The sequence below is a fragment of the Solenopsis invicta genome, chromosome 5 (assembly GCF_016802725.1).
Source record: "Solenopsis invicta isolate M01_SB chromosome 5, UNIL_Sinv_3.0, whole genome shotgun sequence".
Taxonomy (NCBI): Eukaryota; Metazoa; Arthropoda; class Insecta; order Hymenoptera; family Formicidae; genus Solenopsis; species Solenopsis invicta.
Genome location: NC_052668.1, coordinates 3,961,446 through 3,987,872, shown reverse-complemented (window position 1 = coordinate 3,987,872; position 26,427 = coordinate 3,961,446). Strand labels below are relative to the sequence as shown.

The 26,427-nt window shown below is 31.9% G+C and overlaps 1 protein-coding gene across 2 annotated transcripts in view; it reads left to right on the top strand.

Moving 5' to 3' along the window:
* The window catches only part of LOC105194734 (ribosomal protein S6 kinase 2 beta), a 117,250-nt gene that overhangs the window by 24,170 nt on the left and 66,653 nt on the right, over positions 1–26,427 (top strand). For both annotated transcript variants that reach the window (XM_039450116.1, XM_026139852.2), the window contains exons 5-11: positions 731–837; positions 1,659–1,836; positions 8,104–8,269; positions 8,389–8,541; positions 18,263–18,528; positions 18,618–18,866; positions 19,540–19,778. In XM_039450116.1, coding sequence (XP_039306050.1) covers positions 731–837; positions 1,659–1,836; positions 8,104–8,269; positions 8,389–8,541; positions 18,263–18,528; positions 18,618–18,866; positions 19,540–19,778 — 1,358 coding nt within the window. The remainder of the gene's footprint in view (positions 1–730; positions 838–1,658; positions 1,837–8,103; positions 8,270–8,388; positions 8,542–18,262; positions 18,529–18,617; positions 18,867–19,539; positions 19,779–26,427) is intronic.

Sequence of the window (26,427 nt, the reverse complement as noted above, 5' to 3'; positions counted from 1 at the left end):
ATATTTTTAATTACCTTTTGAATTTTTAACATCCTTTAAATAAAAATTTACAAGAATTTTTTTTTTTTTTTTTTTTAAATTTTTGCACGATGAAAATACATATTTGTGTCTATTCTATGAATATTATGACAGAGAACTGTTATACTGCTGTCACGTGTTTGGTGTCTTATAAGGACTTTAAATGGCACAAGTCTGCTTAACTTTATTCATTTAAATTAAAAAAAATTCTATTTGGAACACGGTCCAATATAGTCCACTCTCTCCTATACATATATTTTTTAAATTCTTTAAATTTTGATTTATTTCTGCGTATCAATTACCGTGCTTGACTTGTATTAGCCTCTTTTAAATGGCTGGAGCAATAAAAATCACGATTAGAGCAATAAATTAGCACATAAAGAGAACTAAATCCTTTGTATGTTTCATGTGATTGTGCTCATGTTGGGATGCTAATTTAATAGACGTCGCTTTTTCTTTCACTTTTAATGCTAATTTCGCGAATTTATTATATTATATCTTTAAAAGAATTGTAAGTGTAACTATAATAATTACTTGTGCAAAATAACTTTTTTAATTTTAGTATTGTATTTTCGATTAATGTAATTGAAAGAACGCGAGTAAATATTATTTAAGAGATGTATACATATTTGTATATAATTTGCTTCAGGAAAAAATGCAACTTTATCTGAATTAGCTCAACTATATTGTACTTATAAGTATAATGTTTCAGGTAATGTTTACAGAAGATGATGTTAAATTTTATTTGGCTGAGCTAGCACTCGCATTGGATCATATACATAAACTCGGAATTATTTATCGGGATTTGAAGCCCGAAAAGTTTGTATTATCCACGTTACTATTGTATCATATACTTTTTTTAAGGGGAAATAGTAGATTGGAAACATTAAAGAAATCGATTTTTTTTTTTTTTGTATTTTCTTAAAGTGTTTAGTGCTATTGTTTACCGTTTGTCTGTATCAGTTAATCGCCAGGGAAGAAACGAGTAAGTACCATTTCGGAGAACATTTGCGATCATTTTTTAAATGCGTTTTTCATGAAATAGAATTTTTTAAATTAGTAGTCACGATATCTCAAGATTATTCAATCGATCGCTAAAATTTTAGCGATAAACTCGTAAGTAACAGGTTGTGTATTCGAACTTACATATTTAGTATATACGGATTTTTAATTTAAAGATTTTTAATTTTTAGCGAGAGTCACAAAAGAACTCCTTAAATCTAGATGACATTAGATATAAGGACTGATAGTTCTATTTACTCTCATTTCCGCTATTAGTAATTTTATTCTCCATGTTTTTCTTTTATAAAATTCTCAAAATAGTTTTGCTATTATAAAATTCTGTGAAATGTGACACTGACCATCGCAAAATACATTTTAATAAGCATAATCTTCGCTGATAGTTGTTGCAGCTATTATTCATAATAAATCTGTTTTTTAGAATTTTTTAAAAATACAAGTAAAAGATAAAAAGGACAGATAAATATATTACATATTTAATAAAGAAAATCTGTAATTTGATTTATTACTTTTTTCTTAAAAAAATGAGCAAACAGTCATTTACAGTTTTTTCCAACTACCATTACCCCTTAATAGGCTATTAAAATATGCGATTAATCTTTTCTTGTTTTACGCGATAGTATATTGTTGGATACAGAAGGACATATATCTTTAACGGATTTTGGCTTAAGCAAACAACCTTTAGACGATTCGAAAGCATATTCATTTTGTGGCACTGTTGAATATATGGCACCGGAAATTGTCAACAGAAAAGGACACACTTTTACAGCGGATTGGTGGAGTTTTGGTGTCTTAATGGTTAGAGTTGACATTTATATACACATCTGGTGAAAATTTTTCGCAGGATTCTTCATACAAGTTTATAGAATTTCTAAATAAATTTGTTGACATTTTTAGAAAATTTCTCAGTTTATTGTATGAATTACAAACACTTATAAGAAGATGACGCGAATTGCGAAATACGAAATCAGATGAGCCATAGTTATTCGAAATGGGAGGGCGGGATTGAGGGTATAAAAAGTGTCAGAGCGTTTGAGTGCTTGGGCTTCTGTTTCAGAGAAATTTACGTGTAAAGTTTGGTATTTGCCGCGCGGTACGCTAGTAACTATTGCGCGATAGGTTAAAGCGTGAAGCGCTATGGCTGAGGCACAGTCTAGATATACCAGTTCCGACACTCCACTTTTTTCGATGGGACAAATTTCCAATGCGCATGCGTCAGTTTGTACCACAGAGAAGATGGCTGCTCTTATAACTGTATAACATAAATGAATTCAAAAAACTTCGATCACAGTCAAAAGCACAAGAATAAAGAAAATAACATCAATTAAACGAAACGTGTTATATAAATTATTATAATTAAAAATTAATAAAAATATTTAACTTTAAAATTTTTGTTAGAGATAATTAAACAGTAAATTAATTTATTGTATGCTAATAAGACAAAATAATCTTTAATGTTATTTAAAAATTATGTAACTTAATAATAGTATAATAATGAAAGATTTAGTTTATTTTTAAATAATAATAAATTTTATGACAAAAAGTTATTCATTTACTACATAAGATATGTACGTTTTCCAGTAAGAGGCACACATTTGATATAATTTGAAACAGTTAATCATTTTATCTTTATTGTTTACTAATGTTGAACAAGGATGAAATAATTTGCACTGTTACACTGGGTAAATTTGTTTTTTGTGGAACATACATAATTCATCTATAGCTCATAAAGCATTCAAATGTAAGCGCGTGTACAATTCTCAATATGGCTACGATCACGTGATCTTGTCACCCGCTACATCAAAGATGCCGACGCTCAGTGTCGTAACTGGTATATCTAAACTGTGGCTGAGGAGCTTAAGACACGCGCCATCTATTTTGTTCTCGGCGACCGCGTGAAGAGAAGTGTTCGAAACCTTGCTGTGCCATTTTTTTTCAATAATAGCTACATTTATTAATTGTAATTTTTATTATTTTTAGCAAGATATTAATTGTTATATATTGTTCGTTATATATAACAAAATGTAATAATCAGAAGGTTTGCATATTGATTCAAGTTTATTTATTTTTATTCATTATATAAATTTGATATTGTTGTACAATGTTGTGAATGAAAATTTACGTAAAAGCATTGGAAATATTTGTGTGTGTGTTTGTGTGTGCGTGCGTGTGCGTGTGCGTGTGTGTATCGTTATATTTTTATTACATTTTGTTACATGTAACGAATAATATACAGTGTCCTATTTTAAAAAAAGGACTTCGATAATTCTTCAATGAAGCATTTTCGGCAAAAAATGTTTTAGACAAAAGTTGTATGGTTTTGAGGGGGACATAAATCATACAACTTTTGTCTGAAACATTTTTGCTGCAAATGCTTTATTGAAGAATTATTAAGGTTCGTTTTTTTTAAATGGGACACCCTGTATAATGATTAATATCTTGCTAAAAATAATAAAAATTAATTACAATTAATAAATTATTAAAAAAAATGGCACTCTATTGATAAATTTGACAAGTAATAACAATTTTACTTTTTCAAAATAATACTTATCTAACATATCCCATACAGCACAAAGAGATTACAGGAACATTGCATGATTTCATTGAAACATTGTAATATTGCATTTTGATTGCGAAACATTGCTGCAACATTGCTGGAAGATTGCAGCAACATTGAGATGTCCGCTTTTTGATATATTGCATTGAAACATCCCATTTTTCCAAAATATTCACATAAATATTATTACACCACATAATTTCAATGAACGAAACAATATTTGTGTAACATTTTAAAAAACATCTTTGGCAAAAAAAATTTTGGGAATCTTTTTCAGAAATTTCTAAGCGGTCACCCATCCAAGTCGCAACTCTGGTGAACGTTGTTTGACCTTCGTGATCGCTGCGAATTGATCCCTCATAATGACCTGTGAACACTTTATGCTGATATGTGTATATAATTGGTAAATCAGGTCAATAAACGTTATCAAAAAAATAAAATATGTATAATTAAAGCACATTTATATAAACAAATATAAAATTATAGTTTTTCTTTACTAATTTCGCAAATGCAGAATAGCATTTGGAATAACTTTTCTGTTATTTGTTTAAATAAGAATGTGATTAGAAAATATATATCAATATAATACAATAATTAAATTAAATATAAAAAAATTTTTATTAAAAAAACAATAAAAAAATATTGTTTGTTCATTGGGCTGTAGATCGAGGTTTTTTCATATATGGACCTATTTCGTCTATTGATATAAATATTTATGTTTCTTAACAATACTATAATGCACACAGCACCACAAGACCGCATGCCTTTTTTTAGACGTCTTAGAGTCAACAAGGCTGTCTGCAGACGTCTATGCAAAGTCGATTTGCAGTCAACTCTAAAAGCCTGACTTGGATGATTTGACTCTTATAGTCGACATATGAATGGTTGTGCTGTTAGGGAATGTAGAGATTTAGCGGAAAATTTAATAACGTTGCCCGACCTTAGTTTGCTAAATGCGGATGAATAATTATGGATGAGTTAAATTAATATATTATTATACACGAATATTCTGCTTTGGCTGTTTATTGCCACTACTTTATTAAAAAAATTATGATATTGCAATGTTTCCAGAATATTACTGACATATGCCATGCGATGTTGCAGGCATATAGTCAATTTATGTTTCTGCACTGTCTCCGTAATATTACATTGCAATCTGCAACATTGCTGCAATGTTGCTGCGATTTTCTGTGCTGTATGGGATTAAACGCTTTCAATCCACTTTTTTAAAATTAAATTTAAGTAAACCTGACTTTATTATCAAATATTCCTTTGGAATATTTCAGAGATGTGACCGATTAAAAGTGAGGTTGCAAAGGCTAACTGTCAAAACACTACTAACACTACGATACATTTGTGATTGTTGACGCAGCGTTCGGTCATGAACGTAAAAATTTACTAAGAAAAAAACGTGGTGCCTAAAATTGAACTCCAGGCAACTCACTGTACATGTTCTCATTTTGATGAAAAGTCTCCATGATCACAACCCTCACTAGTTGACTATTTGACCTCTACGAAGTGCTACTTGTCAAAAGTGTCTAATGTCACAATATCTTATTTTTAACGAGTAAGATGCATACCAACTTTATTTATTCAAGATTATAATTAATCTTATTAACAATGCAACTCATTATACGTACAAGCACAAATGCAATAATTCACACTTTCTTTAGTTTGAATAGTCGTCAAATAATTTTCAATATATTTATTAGAAGCATTCAATTACAATATTCCTGCACATTATTCGGTTGTTCTTCAGTTGCGCATTGGTACAATACTTTTATTATAATAATCTGGAAGTTGTTTTAGGCTATTGAAGTTAATCGTTCCACTTCTATATTTTTTTTTGTACTTTTCTATATAGAAACAGAAAATTATCGTCAGAGAAACGTTTAATAAAAAAAAAAACACTTAATAAAAAATTGCTATATTGAAATAAAGTTTATGAATCATTATTCGCATCGTCATGAAATCGTCAATTATGCTTCAATAATTTAGAAATTAATTTAAAATTGGATCAAATCGAGTAATAATGCATAATTTTCGGTTTCTACGAAGAAAAATACACAAGAAAATGTAGAAATGGAACGATCACCGAATGGTGACGAAATTCTTAAAAATTTGTATACTCTTTTATTTGGTTTTTGACGAATGTTATTTAAAAATTTTATTTTGACACAACTGCTGCATTATAACGTGTTATCTTAGCGCAATTATTCAAAATTTTTGTCAATTTGTGATACCATTGTACAACATAATATTCGCACAATGTGCCTATTGGGGAACATAAATATTATAGTATGATGTAATGATATGAAACATTATTTCATATATAATAAATAGAAATGTAATTATGTGTCAAAGAATTTCGCATTTTTATCAACATATTTTTTATTAAGTATTGCCGAGTTGTATGACATACATATATCTCTTCTCTGAAGTTGGCTGTTTTGTGAATCATTGACACCTCGTGAATTTGGACAATTATTATAATTATTTTTAATATTCTGTAATGTTTTTATATGATCATGACATGTATAATGCATATACTAATTTATATTTAAATATGATTCAATCAATAAAGCATTTCAATATCATCATAATTACTTCAATGTAATAACAAGTTTACAAAAGTGCAAGAGCATTTACTGTCATTGTACTGAGCCGTCACTAAGCGCGATTTTTAGACTACTTGATTCGCCTACTGTAAATATTTCTCATTTGAAAAGTATTATAGCCTCGACGGTAATTATGCAGTATAGGAGACCCAGCTCTAATTATGTTGATCTTGACATATGTTATAGAGGCAAGGATATTGAACAACTTTTCTTTATAAATTAATTGGTGCTCTCGTACAGTTTTTAAGATATACTTAGAGACAGAAAAAAGTTTTTTTTAAATTACATCAGAAAGTATTCATTTTACAAAAAAGGGTCAAACAAAAAATGAAGCTTGTGATAAGCTCTACAAAAAGGTCATATGCATATTTTATCTAACTTCAATATTTTAGTCGTTATAATAGAAAAACTGTTTTAAAATAAGTATATACACACTTGTAGTAAATGGCCAAATAAAGCAAGGTCCACCCCACTCTCCTCTGCTTGAGGAGCGAAACAAACGCACACGCGCGCGCGCGCGCACACACACACACACACGCACGCACGCACGCACACACACGGGGTGCAAGGGGGTGTGTTACATTTACAAGTTTATAGACATGTATTTATTGATATATTGACATATAAAAGTACACAAAAAACTATTTTTGTCAACAATCTAGGGTAAGTGCACCTATTATCGTGGCCTGCCCTACTATCGTGGTTTTTGAAAAATAGATGATAGCTCGTTAAAAAAAGAGCCTATAGAAAAAAATTATTTCACATTTAATCTAATCAATAGTAAAATAAATTAAATAAATTAAATAAAGATGGAAATATGAATACATTTAATAAATAAATCAAATTTACCCACGAAATTAGGTGCAATGCGTATCTTGTTGGTATTAACGCGGTATTCACGTTTCAGTGAAAGTGCGAATGACTTGACACATAAGTATTTAGTTCACTATTATTCTATCATTTTTTCACGCTACGCGCGTGATACACAGCTTTTGATATTATAAATTACAAATTTATACTACTCGATACACACATAATTCTTGATAACTGTCAAAACGCGATCTCCACGATGACAGTAGCTCACGAAGTAAGCACAGCGTGAGACCCAATCAGCATTACGGAATGGATTTTTTTCATCAACTGTATTTGGGACACGGTAGTTGGTAAATCCGTGAAAACGGATACACGATAACTATTTTTAACCTGACTATCAAGTTACCTTATTCAATAATTACATGATGATTAATTAAAAGATATTATTTTGGTAGTTTTTTGTTCCTATTACGAGAAAACCTCAGCGTATGATTACTGACAAGGAGTGGGCAAGAACTGTAAAATGCCAAATGAGATGAGTCATAACTTATTCGAAAGGGGGGAATAAGTATATTAAAAGTGTAAAAGGGTTAGCGTGAATGGGTTTTACTTTTTAAGAAAATTGCAATTAAATTTTAACATTGGGACGTTTGTATTTAATTAATAAAAATTAATAAAAATGTTTAATAAATTATTTATTATAATAAAATTATTTATACAGATAAATAATTAGGTCTTAACGAGCAAATTTATTCCGAAAAATAATATACTTTGAGAGTTCCTACAATATCAAATTATAAGACCATAGTAAATTAGTAACGAGTAAATTATGGTCTTATAATTTATGATATTGTAAAAACTCTCAAAGTGTATTATTTTTTGAAATCAATCTGCTCGTTAAGGCTATTATATAAGAACTCTGTAGAATCTTTTAAAATGTGAAAAGTTTTTAAAAATATAAGAGAAATGAGAAAAATTTTTGCCAGGTATCACGTCTGTGGATCGGTGCAATCAATGAAATGTATGAATATAAGAAGAAAGTTAGAGATGATTATATGCGATACTTAATATTTTTAGTTTGAAATGCTGACAGGCGCACTACCGTTCCAAGGTGCTAATCGTAAAGAAACGATGACGCAAATTTTGAAAGCTAAACTTGGAATGCCACACAATCTTTCATCAGAAGCGCAAGCACTTTTGAGAGTATTGTTCAAGAGAAATCCAGTAAATCGCCTTGGATCTGGTAATATAAAAAAAACTTACATTATCTTAATTTATTTTACATGCATTGAAAAAATGGTGCTTTGAATGACGCATATCAGTTATCATACATGATATAATCTCTATGTAACTTTTTGTTAGGTGGAGTGGAAGAAATTAAAAATCATATTTTCTTTGCTACCATTGATTGGGATGCTCTTTATAAAAAGGAAATAAAACCGCCATTTAAGCCAGCTGTTAGGGAAGATGATGCGTTTTACTTTGATAACGAATTTACCTGTAAAACACCTAAAGGTAATCTTTTTTTTTAAAAATAAAAATTAATAATAAGGTACTTAAAGCGAATAAGGCTCACTTTTAAATTTATTTAAAAACGTGTTTTAATTGCTTTTGAGCGTCGTAAACTTTAGTTACATATGGCAAACCGTTGTTATCACGTAACCGACAAATGGGCATCGGTTTAGAAATTTCACTAAAAGTTGCAAATTATGCGAATCACTAACTTAGAGTATATGCTTAAACAATGTGTTTATTATTGCGAAAAACCTAGAATTTTTAGAGAATTTTTTTTATTTTTAAAAATTAATTTTGAAAATGAAATTTTATTGAAACTTATGGAAATTTTTAGAATTTTACTTTTAAATTTAAGCTCTAGCTCTCTTTTTAATAAAATTATTTTTTAACATTTAAAAAATTTTTAATAATACAAAATTTGGAATTAATAATGAATTACACAGCTTTACAAGGTTTTTATCACAAAAGAAGTAAGAGGTTTATCTGAAGAGAGGTAGCTCAGGGTCATGACCTTGACAACATATGTCAAGGTCATCGAGGTAGTTTTCCCTCATTGGCATATTTACCAATTTAAAATTACACTATTAACCCTCGATGCACATAACTGTCAAAACGCGATCTCCGCTATGACAGCAGTTCACGAAGTAAGTATAACGGGAGAACCAATCGGCATTAGGAAAAGCGTCAACAATAAACTTTGAGACTTTTGAGAGATATGATTATCAATTTAATGTACCCCCTTTAAGGTAATTTTTTTAGTACATTTTTAAATTTAATATTTAAAACCCAAGTGGTTTTTTGTAATTATATGATTAAGGGAGCTTTTTATTTTCTTGGGCGGAAAATAAGTTATTTTTAATAATTTTGATAAATATTTACAAAAAGTCATCCTCTTTACAAGTCAATGAATTTGACATATGTTGTCATCGAAAAGTATAATCTAATTTAACCTGAATTTTTATCACAGTTGATTATGTTGATATTGACATTACCAATCCAAAATGGCAATCTGATCAATTGAAATGTAATTAATTGCGATAAAAATTCGGATGAGTTAGGTTGTGCCGTCTTATAGGGAGGACGAAAATCTTTACTTTGCTAAGAAATATACATTTACATTTGCAACTTTATTTGTTAATATGGTCAATATCAATAAAATTCTGTTTTAAAGACAAATTTTTGTAATGCAATTTTTGCTCTTAAATCTAAGAATTTGTGTTTGTAATGCAAAGAATTCGTGTGTTTATTAACCAGAACCAGGTTGTCATTTCGGATTAAAAACAGAGCGAAAGCCTTCTACCTTTGCTAAGAAATACACATATAATTTTTTCAACTTTATTTGTTAATAACTTTTTAACGAATAACGAGCGAAAGCTAAAACCTTTTGAAAGTCTCTCATGACCTTAATATTGACTTTTATGGATATTTACTGTTATGTTTTATACAAAATCTTCTACATTTACTTTTAGATATATTTCAAATTATTTTACAAATATATGTACGTATTTATATTTATTTTTTTTACTATATATAAATTTTTAATTTACATTGAAAATTTTGGAAACTAGAAGGAACTGTTTGAGACGGAGTGTTTGAGAAAAAGGAAGTGTTTGACAAAACTTACCTGAACGTACATATGAAAAATACGAAAAAAATTTGTAGATATCCATCTGATTTTCCAGAATTGAAATATCTTAAGAGTTTATTGTAATTTTATTATAAAAAATAAATTGTTTCCAATATATCTAACCTTTAAAGGAGCAGCTGCTGTAATTTATGTTTTTTTTTTATTATATCTTAAATTTCAGTATATTAATAATATTTTATAATCATTGTTTTATAAAATTTTTTAGGTGTTTTAAATGTTACTAAATAGTTATTCTGAGGAGCAGCTGCTGTAATTTCATGTTTTTTTTTATTACATCTTATATTTTAGTATAATGTTTTTATAATCATTTTATAAAATTTTTTACGTGTTTTAAAATGTTACTAAATAGTTATTCTAGAAATATATAATATAAAACACAAAGATTTGTTACATTTTTCCGGATTAGAGGCTGGTACGTCAGTTCTAAAGCAGCGCTATCTTTTTTGTAAATTGATTCTTTGTTCAGTAGGAAAAGCAGTTTTGCAACTATTGTAAAATTTTTTAATATTGATTTATATATTTATATCTATCAGGAATAACTAAACGAAAAAACCAATTCTATTAAGCCTTAAACACAGAAATGGGTCAAAGAAACTTCATATGAAGTTTCGAACGTTTGCTGTGTGAAGACGGAATGAGATAGGAGGTTTGAACTGAGGGGATAAAAAAAGTTTGAAATTTCTTCTCTTGATTGTTATGATTGATCAACTTTTATAGTCAATTAAAATTTGAATGGCATGACAGCAAAATTTTGTTGGGGGTCTATGGAACTAACATTGTGTGTGAATGAAACTTTTTTATGAGTAATCTTATACTGTATAAAATAAACCGGACAAAATATGTTCAAACAAGTCTCTTTGGGTATGTTACTCGCATATACTGTGTCTAAGTTAGAACATTATACAGGATGTTTCTAAACCCGCGATAAATATTTTAATGACAGATTCTTTGGAAGATTTTAAGACGAAAATTTTAATACTAAAATGTTGAGACTATAATAATTTTCCAATGGGAACAGTTTAAAGATTACAAATGACAGGGCTAGAATTTTGCGCTGTCGGGAATGGCAATGTGCTCCCTTGAACTGAATGCCTTATGCAATAATGAAATTGTTGTAAAAATACGCAATGAGTGTGTTATTAAGAATTTAATTTTGTTTATCTATAACGAATTTAATATAAAATCAAATAAATATTTGCACATAATAGTTTAATAATTATGTCGATATTAATGTGTCAAATATCAAAATTATTAAAATGATAATTGACATGATTGTAGCGAAATGGAACAAAATACGTTTTAAAGCTAAAAATTCATACTTTCATGTAGTATTAACGAAATTTAGAGAAAAATCTGCTGCGAATATTATAACACCATGCAAATCCTCAAAATCGTTGTTCTTTACCTCATTTTTCTCAAAATTATGTTGTGATAGCCAAATTTGAGCAACAAATTCGTGTTTAGCGAGCAAAATTGTCTATAAAAATCACTTACAATTAGTTTTATTATATTTGCAGAAAAAATGTCTATTTTCGCAGGTTAATGTAATCGGTATGTGCATTATTCTACTTACATTAATGTCCATTTTCTAGTATTGATAAAAAAATGTCTTTATAGGCCGATCTTAAAGATTTTCATCCTTGAACCAAATAAACGATGATTGACATTTTGACAATTTTGATATTTGACGTTAATCAATATCAACATAATTGTTAAACTATTATGTACAAATATTTATCTAATTTTATATTAATTTTGTTAAAGATAAACGGAATTAAATTTTTAATAAAATTCTCATTGCGTATTTTTACAATAATTTTATTATTATAAAAGGCATTGTTTTCAAGGAAGCACATTGTCATCCTTGAGCGCGCGAAATTCTAGGCCTGTCATTTGTAATCTTTAAACTGTTCTTATTTGAAAATTATTGTAGCCTCAACATTTTGGTATCAGAATTTTTTTCTTGAAATCTTCCAAAGAATCTGTCATTAAAATATTTATCGTGGGTTTAGGAACACTTTGTACAGTGCTGTGGAAAAGGAGGCTTCTGCGCAGGGTCCGAAATATATCATGAAACACATCAATTTTTTATCTTGAATTAATCAAAAGTACCTTATATTCGTCTTGTTACATAAGTGTATTTTTTAATAAGAATGACAATGACAACTTTTTTTGAAAGTATGATTCTTTAGTTTTAAAACGCCGTATTTTAAAGTCTTTAAATGTTTTTTGTGCAAAGATATGATTTTTTACAGGAAAAGGGAATTTTTGAACAATTTTTCATTTTTGCTTAAGAGGATGCTAAAGAAGAACTTCCTCTACATTGGTACTGCAGATTATTTTTCAAGCGAGACCAGGCTATCACCCTTTGTCCGTTGCATAGATCTATCTTTGTTTTTCGATTATATCGCCATCTGCGAAAAGATCTATCATCTACTGTCATACTATTACTGCTCTGTTTATGATAGTTTAGCTTTGCTGATCGAAATATGCATGCGGTAAAAGCACATTAAGATATGTTAGAACGCCTTTTTTTGTCAGGCGTTCAGTCGTAATTTTACACGGTCAGTGTTATTTGTGCGTGTTTTTTGAAGGGTGCTCTATTCTCATTTTCTACGTACGAGCTACACAACTTCTATATTAAAAGGTAACACCACCTTTGAGGCCCTAAAATGATACTTAAGTTTGGGAATTTATTGTTGGCAAATGAATAACTTTAAAAAAGCTTAGGGGCCTTTATTGTACATATATTGATGAGTAAAAAAATATTTTTTAATTTTCTTTCATACACAAAATGGCGGCGTTCTGGCCCATTTACGAAATTGTCTTTTCTTAAAGATGAATTTTTGCGTGCAAGTTTTTTGCGACATGGTTTATGTTGGAACCAAACAAAAAAATCTAGATTATTTGCATATTCAAAACTTAGGAAATACGTAGGGATTTTTAAAAATATTAATTTTTATCAAAATGGCAGCTATTTATAGAAAAAGTGCATTTTTCACCCAAAAATTTGTTTAAAAAATGCTGATTACAGAAAGAGTTTTCAACATTTCGCAAAAAGCCTACGTACTTTCCTATAGAATAGTTACAAGAAGATTGTGTTAAAATTTCAAGTCAATCGGATAAAAATTGTAAGAGTGACGTTGCACGCAAATTTGAAAAACTGTGTTTTGAGAAAAACGCGTTTAAAGTTTTGGTAACTGATTTTTTGTGTATAAAGTTGAAAATTTTTAATTTATCTCTAATCTGCGATGCCTGCCCCATAAAGTTGTCCTTCCACGAGTTCAGCAGCCTCATTATATTCCTTTCTTGTTGCTAATAATGATATTCTGGTCTCTTTTGCTTCTTGAGTGAGACTGCGCTCGGCAAGTACGACGCGCCGCGCATCCAATTTTTGGCAATAATAATGACAAGTAGTGCCCACCATGCGGTTTTAGACTTGCAAAATTTTCATTAGACTGTTATAGCCATCATTATAATAGCAAACAGCCAAGTTTGTTGCATAAACACAGAAAAACTAATGGCGTTGCATAAACACAGAAACCGACACTTCCAAAACTATTTACTGATATAGTACAAGTAATAACATTTATATTGTGTTAGTCAAAGATCTATTTTTGGTACATAAATAAGGCTCAAATACTTACGAAGCATAGAGAAGACGGGGCCGCTTCAAATTGCTTGCAGCTGCTCGGTAGGCGCATAGAGACGATTCATTTAATCAGCTCAAATATTATAATACAGTTTGAATTTTGTTCTAAAACTACTTACAGTATATTTTTATAAGTATAAACTAATGATTTAAGCAAAAAAAATCGATTTTTTCAAATCTCAAAGGTGGTGTTATCCCTGAAGGCAAAGTTAATCTTAGATGATGGCTATACGAGTAAATTTTTAATGATTTATTAAATTTTGTTTGATTTTCTTGTAAAATTTATGTAAGCACCTCTTCTTTTTTACACGTATTTTATTTCTATTAAAAGTTTTCGTGATTCTGTAACGCTAATTTGAAGATATTTAGATGCTGTAAATGTATACATTTTTAAGAGTTATGTCGATAATTTGCGGTACTTTAGCATCCTCTTAATAGTTTTTCCTTTATAACTTTACAATAAATCATTTTTTGGCAATTTCGTTTGTGCAGTCACATTTCTGAGATTCTAAACTTTTATTTGAAAAAAATTGTTGAAAAATATTGAAATTAAAAAATAAAACGTAGGAAATGCGAGTCAAGACGCGGTAATTGGTGCGTTAATAACATACAATATATTTAAGATTTGGTACATTGATATGTATACATTAACGCGGACGCGTTTTGACTTTTCTTGAAGTCATTTTCAACGATGCAATTTCATAAAAATGACCTTGTGTGACGTGGTGGTCGCGTTGAACAAAAGAAACAAACATTTCAAGCTCGGCATACGTTGTTTCCGACTCGAGGGCGAGAAATTGACACGCCGTATAGTCGCTATTTCGTGTACAAGAATTCAGAGCAAATTTACACATTATGGTCCATCAATGTTGACCACCAAGATGGATATATGAGCGATCATACCGTAATTTGTGGTGGACAGTGAACATGAATCCTTGGAAGTTGTAAAATAAAATTTGAGACAACTCACCAGCACTGTCAATTCAAGCCATTTTGTAAGGTATTGACGTCACATCGTAAAATAATAAATTAACACCGATTTTTTAAAAAAGACGTTATTGAGTCGGAAATAATAGAACTAATAAATATAATAAATAGAATGGCACAGAGATAGTTGATGTTTTCTCGTTAATGGTACGAACACAAATGAGCACGAAATAATAGCCGATATGTATCAGAGAGGTCACAACCTGTTTAAGATTGCCGAGTAGGCATGGTCGAAAAAGTCCGTGTCTGTTTGTAAATTCAGACTCTCTCTCTGAGATTTGATATGTAGCATCTCTGAAGTGAGCCGTTTGAAAATGTTTTTTTCAACATCAAGAACTTGTACATTGTCCCAATCAAAATCATGACTGCATTGCAATCTATGGTCAATTATAACCAATAAGAATTAGTTGTCGTGTTTCTACGAATATGTCGGCGGTATTCTGAGATTGTTTTAATTGTCTCCCCGTCTGGCTCACATAGGAAGCATCACAGTCATTGCACAATATTTTATATACGACTTTCTTTTTGGAGGTATCCTGGAGAGGATCTTTATGGACTTTGATAAAAGTGCCGAGTTTGTTGAGACTGTAAAATGTCAATCCAGAGTCAGTATTATTTGTGATGTCTCTGAATTTGTTAGACACTGAATCAATATAGGGGATCGTAAATCAATTTTTTGTTTGTTCAGATTTAGAATCGTTAGCGGAATTATCCTGTTGGGTATTTTGATTATGGATCAGACTTTTTAATTTTGTTTTTATAGTTTTAAAAATAAAATCTAACGGATAGTCGTTGCTCAAAAGAATATTCACTACTAACTCTAGATTTTTTTGGTGAAATTCAGGATGCAATAAAAAGAAGGCCCTATCAACCATGATAACACCTCTTTTTTGTGAAAGCGGATGCCGCGACAAAAAAATTCAGATATCTTTCTGAAAATATAAGTTTTGTGAAACTAGTCAAATTTAATCTTATTGTCAGAAATTAAAATCGTAGTATCTAAAAAATTAATTTTATTACTGCGGACTTCAATATTGAATTTTAACCTTGGATGAATTGCGTTGAAACTATTTAATAACATATCAATGTACGGTGGTGGCACCGTTGTGACAATGTTGTCTACGTATTGATAATAAAAAGCTACAGGAAAATCAATTGTCTTGAGCACCTCACTTTCCAAATTCTGCATAACTAAATCGGCAATGATAGGCGATAGCGGGGAGCCCATAGGAGTCCTGAAATTTTGTTTGTAATATTGATTGTCAAATTGAAAAACAGTCGAGTCAAGAACAAAGCGAACGGCGCCAACGAATTCGTCTCGAGGAATCTTGCAATGTTGCTAGATAAGGTTTTATCTCTTGTGAATACTGTTTACAGCCAGTTCTGTGGGAACGTTCATAAACAATGACACAACGTCTAACGATATTAATTGGAAATCACTATTAATTTGTGAATTATTCAATTCCTTTACAAGTTCGAAGCTGTTATCAATGTGCCCACGACTTGGTGGGGTACTGTGGAAAGTATTTTATGTAAAAACGTTGCCAACTCATATAACGGACTGTCAATCGATGACACAATGATCCTAAGGGGGCAGTTTGCCTTGTGTACTTTTGGGAGACCCTAGGCTCTAGGTATTAAGCCATCACTACAGAAAATTCTTTTGTAATTAAAGTCTGAGATATAATTCAGATTCTTCCACTTTGACAACAGCGTTCTAAGCTTACTTATCAAGTTTTTTGAAGGATCTGTTTTGATTATAGTATAAGTCTCATTGTCCAACATCTCATTTAATTTATTCGTGTAATCATCTCTGTTCAAAGCAACCGTAAAATTACCCTTATCAGCCTTTGTGATTATCAAATTCGGATTGTCTTTTAAAAAACTTTTAGTAATCTTAACTAAATTTGGAAATTGTGATTGATTCCTATGAGGGAGAAAGAGATAAAAGATTGTTAAGTAAGGGAATGTAATGGTTTCTGACTGCCATTTGTAGTGAACCCGGAAATTTTTTGATATTTTGTTCAATATTTTTTATAAATTCAAATATAACAATTTTTTGTTACTAATTGGTAAGGAGAAATTCTCACCAAGTTATGACAAACATTGTATATTCATAGGTATAGGTAGATGACAGATTCAAAAACCATTTGTTCCTAATGATAACAAAAGAGGGAGGGAAAATATTGTTACAGAAAGAGGAGGGATCAAGAGAAATAGTGAGAAGGTCAGAGGAAATGGAATCAGATGATGCTGTAGAGGCTGTGTTGATGTTATTTAACAAATTTGAATCATGTGGACATTGGAAAGTTATATTATTATTACTCCAATAATATTTTGACAGTGCTGGTGAGTTGTCTGAATTTTTTATTTTATGACTTCCGAGGATTCATGTTTATTGTCTACCACAGATTACGGCATGATTGCTCATATATCCATCTTGGTGGTCAACATTGATGGACCATAATGTGTAAATGTGCTCTGAATTCTTGTACACGAAATAGCGACTACACGGCGTGTCAATTTCTCGCCCTCGAGTCGGACACAACGTATGCCGGGCTTGAAATGTTTGTTTCTTTTGTTCAACGCGACCACTACGTCACACAACGATCATTTTAATGGAATTGCAATATTGAAAATGACTTCAAGGGAAATCGAAACGCGTCCGAGTTAATGTATACATATCGACGTACTAAATCTTAAATATATTGTGCATGTTATTAATGCACCAATTACCGCGTTTTGACTCGCATTTCTTACGTTTTATTTTTTAATTTTTATATTGACGAGTCCATTTTAAATAATTTTAAAAAATATTGATTGGAACCTAAGTTATAGCTTTTCAAAGTTAAAAGAGTCCCAGACCGGAAAATATGTTTACCTATTTTACGTGATCGGTGTGTTTAAGGGATGAAACATCTTAAACAATTACAAAGTTGCCTTTCCTGCCGAACGCAATTAATTCTAACTGCAGAGAACCGATAATTCGGGTACTCGAAAATCGCTGGCTTGCGTAAAGACACACAATCTTTTTTGTTATGCGTTTATTTGACGCGAGATACTTCTGCGTCTCTCGATAAGTTGGAGATTGTAAAAAATATTCAGCATGAAGAACCGCTGCAACTAACATAGGTCTGCTAACCTTATGTTTATTTTTTAAAACTGTTATAATAAAAATCATTTTTTTATAATGTTAAAAAGTAATATGGTTTGCCATAGCGATTTATTTCTGTTTATACTTTTTACATGTAAAAGAATTTTGTTACATTTTGTAAAGCTATTTTGAATAATTTTGTATCCTGTAATGCCGATAATACCATCACTTTAGTGTTCCCGTAAGTGGCCTTTATTCGGCTCTGGTATCTTAATTAAATTCGCATTCTAATATTTTTACTAAAACTGTCTTATACATACACACTCACAAATACACGCAGATTCTCCCGGAGTACCACCTAGTGCAAACGCTCACGAATTATTTCGCGGATTCAGTTTTGTTGCACCATGTTTACTCGCGGATGCGGATCACGTTATGTCTTCCGAATATAGAAATTACGATAACATTAGTGCCATTTTTCCGGCTTATGTTAATCCTGTTTCTATAACTGACGAATATGAATTTAAACACGAAATTGGCAGAGGAAGCTACAGTGTGGTATACTTGGCTATTCATATAGCATCCAAAATGGAATATGCTGTAAAGGTAAAGTATATAAGAGTTACGATAAAATACATTTTTAAGAGTTATATGAAATAAGTAGAAAATTAGAGCTGGATAACTGATCAAAATAGGTGATTGAGAAATCGAAACGAGATTCGACGGAGGAAATAGAAATTCTATTACGATACGGCAGGCATCCCCATATTGTAACATTGAGAGCGGTTCATGAAGACGATAAACGAGTATATCTTGTATTAGAACTTTTACGCGGTGGCGAACTCCTCGATCGTTTACTACAGAGACGAAATTTTACCGAAAGAGAAGCCGCTGAAGTCATTTACACTGTTACAAGTGTGGTACATTATCTTCATGAAAACGGAGTAAGTATGATTTTTAATTGTATAATATAATCTAAGATTGGGCAAGTTAATATTTTTCAGACTAAATTAAAATTAATGACTTAAAAAATTAATTTTGTTACTGATACGTTAAAAGTTGCACGAATTAAAAACTAATTTAGTTAAAATGCGTTAAGGTAAAATTAACTGAAATTAAAAGTTAATCATGAGAAGTGTTATTTATATTAAATTAGAATGTTATTTTTTTAAATTAGTTACTCTAAGTAACAGAACAATTATGATACAGATCATACACGCACATCAAATAAATTTAATATTTTATTTATAAATTAAGTTTATATGAAGTGAGAAAGATTGTTTTTTTTCATATAGGAATGTATTTTTTTACATAGATATATTTTTAATTAAGAAAAAAGTTAATAAGTTAATGTGTGTTTTAAAAATAACTAGTTAAAGTTAAAATCTAAAACTATTAAAACTTAAATCAATTTATTTTAAATTAATTAAATCCAGTCAAAAATCATTAATTTTTTAACTTGATTATTTAATTTATAACTTTAAATACTATGAATATCTGTAATAAACATTTTGCGTCGTATATTTTAACTTGTATATTCGCTCGTGTGTAAGTATGGATTTATATATATATATGATGAAATGTAATAAACCGTTGCTTACAAAAAAAAAAAAATAGGTTGTTCATAGAGACTTGAAGCCATCAAATATCCTTTATTCAAAACCTGGTGGTGACCCAACGACGCTTTGTATATGTGATCTTGGTTTTGCGACACAATTACGAGCAGAGAACGGTTTGCTAATGACGCCTTGTTACACAGCCAACTTTGTAGCACCCGAAGTGTTGAAACGCCAAGGATATGACGCAGCGTGTGACATTTGGTCACTTGGAGTTTTGCTATACATCATGTTAGCTGGGTAACTTGAAAAATCATTACTCAAGTGTTTAGTAATAGGAAAAAGACATGAAATTTATTTTTATCTTTAAAAATCATGAATTTTTGCAAGACTTTATTAATAACTAAAGAGAAATTGTTAGAGTATTATTTTTAAATTTAAATTCTATTTCGGTTTTTCTGACAAAATTGTTTCTATAATTATTTTTTCTTAATAATATACAATATCGACAATTAACAATAAATATGGTATACTCATATAAATGTGGCATATCCATTTATGTACATTAGTGCTTGCAACGATCTGTACATTTTGGGTCGATTCCTGAAGCGATGCCCACTGTTTTCCCCACTACCGCTCGGCAGAGCGCCTGTCGCGTGTTCGCGGTCTCGACCTTCGAGCGGCGAGCTGGGGAAAGCAGTGGGCGTCGCTTCAGGAATCGACCGAAATGTGCAGATTGTTGCAAGCACTGATGCACATATATGTACATTCTGATGTAACTCGCAAAATTTTATAAAAATAATAGTGGAAAAGCATTGTTCTAAATTGACGTGTGTTTAATCACTTTCAAATTCTATATTTTGAGCTAGATCCGTATTGCAGATAGATGTGCCATTTAATTCATATTATTTATTTTTATTAATATAAGTATATTATATCTTTTCTAAAATTTAATTTGCTATATAAGAAAAATGTATAATGAGTAAGGCTCGGACGTTCGGGTACAATTCTGTGACACGTGTGGAGAATCACTGCATGCAAGTTATGTGCATGCGCGCATAGATTTGTCTATATGTCAGACGGGCAGGATTTGTCAAGATAGGTCTAACTCATTAAAACCCACCGGGTTTTAATAGGTTGGACCCACCTAAAAAAATCCGTTTAAACCCACTTAAAAATCTCTTACAAAAACCTACTCAGAAAATTCAATGAAAATTTAATAATAGTATAAATGAAATATTTAATATAAATTATTATAAATATAATGTAATATCATAAATAAAATAAATAATATACAGGATTTCTCAGAAAGCTTGCCTCCCTTTTTGAGAGTGGATTTTTTTAACAATTTTAAGAAAAATATTCTAATACAAAAATGTCGAGGGTATAATGGTTTTCAAATTATTTGCGATTAAAATTTACGAATCACAGAGCTGACATTTTGCGCGCTCAGGCATGGTGACATGACAAGGTACCACAAGGGTATCTCTTGACATTGAGATTGTCATCTAAGTACGCAGTGACATTTATATTAAAAAATTATGACTGTAGCAAACACTTGTGCATTACATATGCATAATTAACATTTTCAATAAAATATTAATTTAATAACAAGATGTTACGATAGCCGTTGGATCAGCTGTCAAAATTAATTCAATACCAAATTTGTACAATAAGAACTATTATGGCAATATATAAAAAAGTAAAGTTCTTATAAAAAGAAAAGTTCTTATCATATGAACATGGTAATAAATTGATTTTGACAGCTGACTCAACGGTACAGTCATAATTTCTTAATATAAATGTCACTGCGTATTTATATAACAACTTCAATGTCAAGAGGTACCCTTGTGGTACCTTGTCATGTCACCATGCCTGAGCGCGCGAAATGTCAGCTCTGTGATTCGTAAACTTTAATTGCGAATAAAAACCATTACACCCTTGACATTTTTGTATTAAAATTTTCTAAAGAATTTGCTCTTAAAAAGGGAGGCGAGTTTTCTGAGACACCCTATATAGTAAAATTGGTAAAAAAAAAAAGAACATAATAAAACTTAATTTAAATTGACATATTTATATTAAATTTTTATATAATATTAAAATACATTTACAATAATTTATATTAAATATATAAATACAATTAATGATTGGAAAATAAGTTAATGAGAGTCAGCGCGGGTCAAAGAGCGCAATCACAAGTATCGATATTGAATCATTTATTCAATGTCGTGTATAAAATTGCATGTAAAGACTGCGAGGCGTCATATGTGAGCCAAACCAGCAGGAAATTGAAAACAAGAATTAATGAGTATTGCACATTAATTGGAACACGCACAATTACTCTGTCATTACAGAACACAGACTTATTTGTAATTACGAATTTGATTTGGAGAACATTAAAATCTTAGATAATGAGCGCTACTTAGGCAAGCGGTTGATTTTATTTTTGAAATGCTACATATTCAGTTACAAGATAAAAGTCTCAACTTACAAACGGACACCGAATGTTTGCATCATGCGTATCTCTTGTTATTGAGTAAATTATAATTGATTTAATCCGTCAAAATGATACAAGGTTAATCAATTTTTTTGTAATATTTGGCTCACCGTCAATTTATTCTATATATTTTTGGTACTTGTGCATTTGAATTTACCGTTGTTTATTCTCAACCGCTTGATGTTCTGCGAGAGTCAGCGCAGGTCAAAGATCGTAATCACAAGTATCGACATTGAATCATTTATTCAATTCAAAATTACAAAACGAACGTTTCGACTCGCTTTGGAGTTATCACAGCGTAACAAAAAAAAGTACAGGCAATAGAAATAGAAACCGTCATCAGTCTTCGAAAATGGGAAGCACTCAAGTCGCCAACGGTTTGATAATTCCGTGGTGGTATTTTTAATCGCGAAGGTATCGCAAGAGATAACGCTTAGCTGTATAACTGTCGTATAATTATTTTGGATCTCGAAACGTTCAGGTAAGATATGATGTTCCGGACAGTTAGTACCCATTCGGACTCGAAACCGTGAGTACGTGTTGGTGTAAGACGAGTAGTGTTTGAGTGCTTACTTCGTCAAGAGAAATTAATTTCTACGGACAAAACTTATCTCAAGCTTCATTAGTTGTCATCAGCTCGAGTGGGGATCCACGAGTACATACAGTCGCAACTAAAATAATTTTTTGACATCTAAAATAATCATTTGACAATTATGTAGTGAAGTGTCATTTCTTGCGACATGATGACGAGAAAATATAGTCTCAATTAGAATTTTTCGAGATTTAAAATAATTATACGACAGTTATACAACTAAGCGTTATCTCTTGCGATACCTTTGCGGTTAAAAGTATCACCACGGAATTGTCAAACCGTTGGCGACTTGATGCTTCCCATTTACAAAGACTGATGACGGCTTCTATTTTTATTGCCTGTAGTATTTCTTGTTGCGCTAAAGATGACTCCAAAGCGAGTCGAAACATTCGTTTTGTAATTTTGAATAAATGAATTGAATAAATGATTTAATATCGATACTTGTGATTGCGTTTTTTGACCCACGCTGACTCTCATTAGTCTATTTTCCAATTATTAATTGTATTTAAATTTTGAGAATCCGGAACTAATTAATTGTTTAAATATATAAGTAATAATTATTTTTAGATTTCTTACATGATAAAATCTTTTCCTTATCTCTTTTTTAAGAGAATCTAAAAGATTGTTTAATTTAATTAATTTTTGCTTTATTTTTCTTTAAATATTAATTAGTTAAAAACTTTATTTTTTTAACAAATTTATTAAAAAATTTACTATATATATAAGGTACTTTATTCCTTGCGGACCTTTAGTACACTGCGGACCTTCGCTCCGCTTACAAAGTTTCAACATTTTATTCCTCGCATCCTTTACAACGCACAAGAGAGAAAGATCACTTATCCATTCATACCTCCGCACTCATTCTCTGAACCTCCATTTCCGCCGCATTTTTCTCTCCCTTCCACACTCTCATTCATACCCAACCATTCTCCTCCCTCCATCAACTCCTCTAATCTCTTCATCCAAATCTCTCCCTCTTCGTCCTCTCCCAAGACCTTATCCTCCATCTCCTGCCATCCCTTTTTAATCCCCCAATTCGTGCATTCCTCCCATATGTGCTCCCAAGTTTCCATTCCCCCTCCACATATCCTACACTTCCTTTTCTCATCTTTTCCCCAATATCTACTCTCCATCATCCCGTCTCCCAGCCTATACTTTGCCACTCTCTGTCATTTTTGCTCCTTCTATCCCTTCTTTAGGTACTCTGGCAACCCCTTACCTTTCATCCTAGCATACCATATGTTAAAACTAGAGTCCCTAATTTTCTCCCATCTTTCTTCCTCCTGCCACCTAGTCTCTCTTGCCACTACCTCTTCTCCCCTCAATTCTCCTCTTTCTCTCATCTTTTCTATTTCAATTAGGCTCCAGCTCTTCTCATAAAAATCTCTCCTTTCCTCTTCTCATTTACCCATCACTTTTCCTACCTTCGCCCTGTCTCTTATTTTTTCCACAACCTTGCCAGCTCTCCTCCCCTTCCCTCTCCCAGTTTCTTTTCATAACTCCATGCCCTCAACCGTGCCCTCCCCCTCAACTTTTCCCTCTGTATTTCTTCCCTCACCATGTACCCCAGCGTGTACCTCTCAACCCTCAAAATCCACTTCAAGAATCTGTCCTGTATCTTCTCTACCTTTTCTCTTTCTTTCCAGTCCCATATCTCCACTCCATATCTCATTACCGTCCAAAACCAATCTATCAAATAATCATATCCTTCTCGACCAATCCTTTTCAAACTTCCTCTTTCCTATCCCCTATACTTCTCTCATCACCACCGCTCCTTTGTTAATTCTCTCTATATGTTCTTTCTGACCCCCATTTGCCATCATTACATACCCTAGATATTTATATTTTCTCACCTCTTTTATCTCTCTTCTTTTCCATTTCCACACCATCTTTTTCTGTCTCCCCCCTCCCCCTCTACATCTCATTATTTTCGTCTTCTCCACATTGACCTCTAATCCCTTCCGTTCTATATAACTTTTCAGTGCTTTTATCATCCATTTCTCCCTGTCTCCTCCACTGCCACATCATCTGCATACGCCAACGAATATATTTTTCTTCCCTTTACCCTCACTCACCCTCCTTCTCTAACTCTTTATCTAAATCCGCCAACAACAGCATAAATAAGCATGGGCTCAGAGGGCACCCCTGTCTTATCCCTTTCCCCGTCCAGAAGTTTTCCCCTACTTTATCCCCCACCCTCACTCTACTTATGGTCTCCTCCAGTACTTCCTTGCACCTCACGACCAAACTTTCTCTAACTCCCCTCTCCTTCATCATCTGTATGAGGATTTCTCTATCTACCGAGTCAAACGCAGCTTTCAAATCTACAAATAGTACCACCATCTTGCCTTTTTTCACCGCTACCCTCTTGTTTATCAGATAATTCAGTACGTAGATTTGATCAATCGTACCTACCTCTCTCCTAAACCCCGTTTGACTCGGTGGGAGTATCCCCTTTCTCTCCACTTCCTCTCTCAATCTCTTCGCAAGTACCGTTGCGTACACCTTATATGCCTTGATCCCTCTATATTCTTCAACTCTCTTTCCCTCTCCTTCCCTGCCTTACCGGCACTACCACCCCCTCCCTCCACTTCTCCGACCACCCCTCTTCTCTCCACACTCTGTTACATATTGCCCACAGGTATTCCTTTATTTTTTTTCCCCATATTTCTATACTTTATTTACAATACCATCTTGTCCGCTTTTCCCACCTTCAATTTCCTTACCGCCCTTGTTATTTCTTCCCTACTGATATCATCTTTTACTTTTTTTCTTCCCCTCACCTCTCCTCTCACTCTCCACTCCACTTCCCCCAACACTTTGCTAAAGTGTTCCTTCCATTCCCTTATTTTGATCCCTTCCCTGACTTTCTTTCTCTTTTTCCTCCCTCTGTTCACTATCCTCCATACATTTTCTTCCGTTCTTACACCTTTCAATTCCCTCTCCCATTTTTCTCTTTCTCTTCTTTTGCTTTCCTTACAATACTCTCTGTATCTCTTCCTCATCTCCTTATATTTCTCCCCTTTCCTTCCTCTTTTCTTCCACTTTTTAAACTTCTTCCTTACTTCTCTTTTCATACTTCTACATTCCATATTCCACCATCTTCTGCACCTTTTTCTGTTTTCTCTCTACTCTTCCCAATGCTCCTTCCACTCTCTTTTTTAATTTCCTCCAACCCTCTTCAACCTCCTCCGAAACACTATCCCTCTTGCCCACGTATTTCTCAAATTTCTTCTTTCTCTTTTTTATCCATACCCCTTTTTTTCTCTTCTTTTCCTTTTCCCAATCCTTTCCTTCCCCCTTCCTCCCCCTTTCACGTACACAGTTAATGGCTGATGGTCAGAATCCACCCAGTCTTCCACCTTCATCTTTACCACTTTCCTTCTTGTATCCTTATTCCTGATTACGTAGTCAATTATAGTTTCCCCCTTTCCTCCAGTATACGTTCATTCTCCGTCCTCATCTTCTTTTATGCCTCCGTTCAGAATTGACCATTCTAATTCTTTTAAAAAACCACACAATTTCTTTCCCTCTCCATTCATCTTTTTATCTTTTGAGTTTTTCTCTCTTTCCCCTACTCCTCTCTCTTTCTCCCCTCGTATACCTCCCCCCTCCCTACCCGTTCTCGCATAAAAATCCCACCCTATTAATATACTCACCCCCTTCCCTCTCTCCTTCATCCACTCTCTTAATTGCCTCGTTTTTTCTTCTAGATCCCCATTTACATATACACCCACTAGTTTCCACCATTATCTTCTTAAGTTGACTTTACTTACCTGTAATCCCACTTCTTTCCTTTCCCTATTCTCTTTTTCTCTTTCTATTTCATCCCTTATCCCCATGATCATCCTCTCCCATTG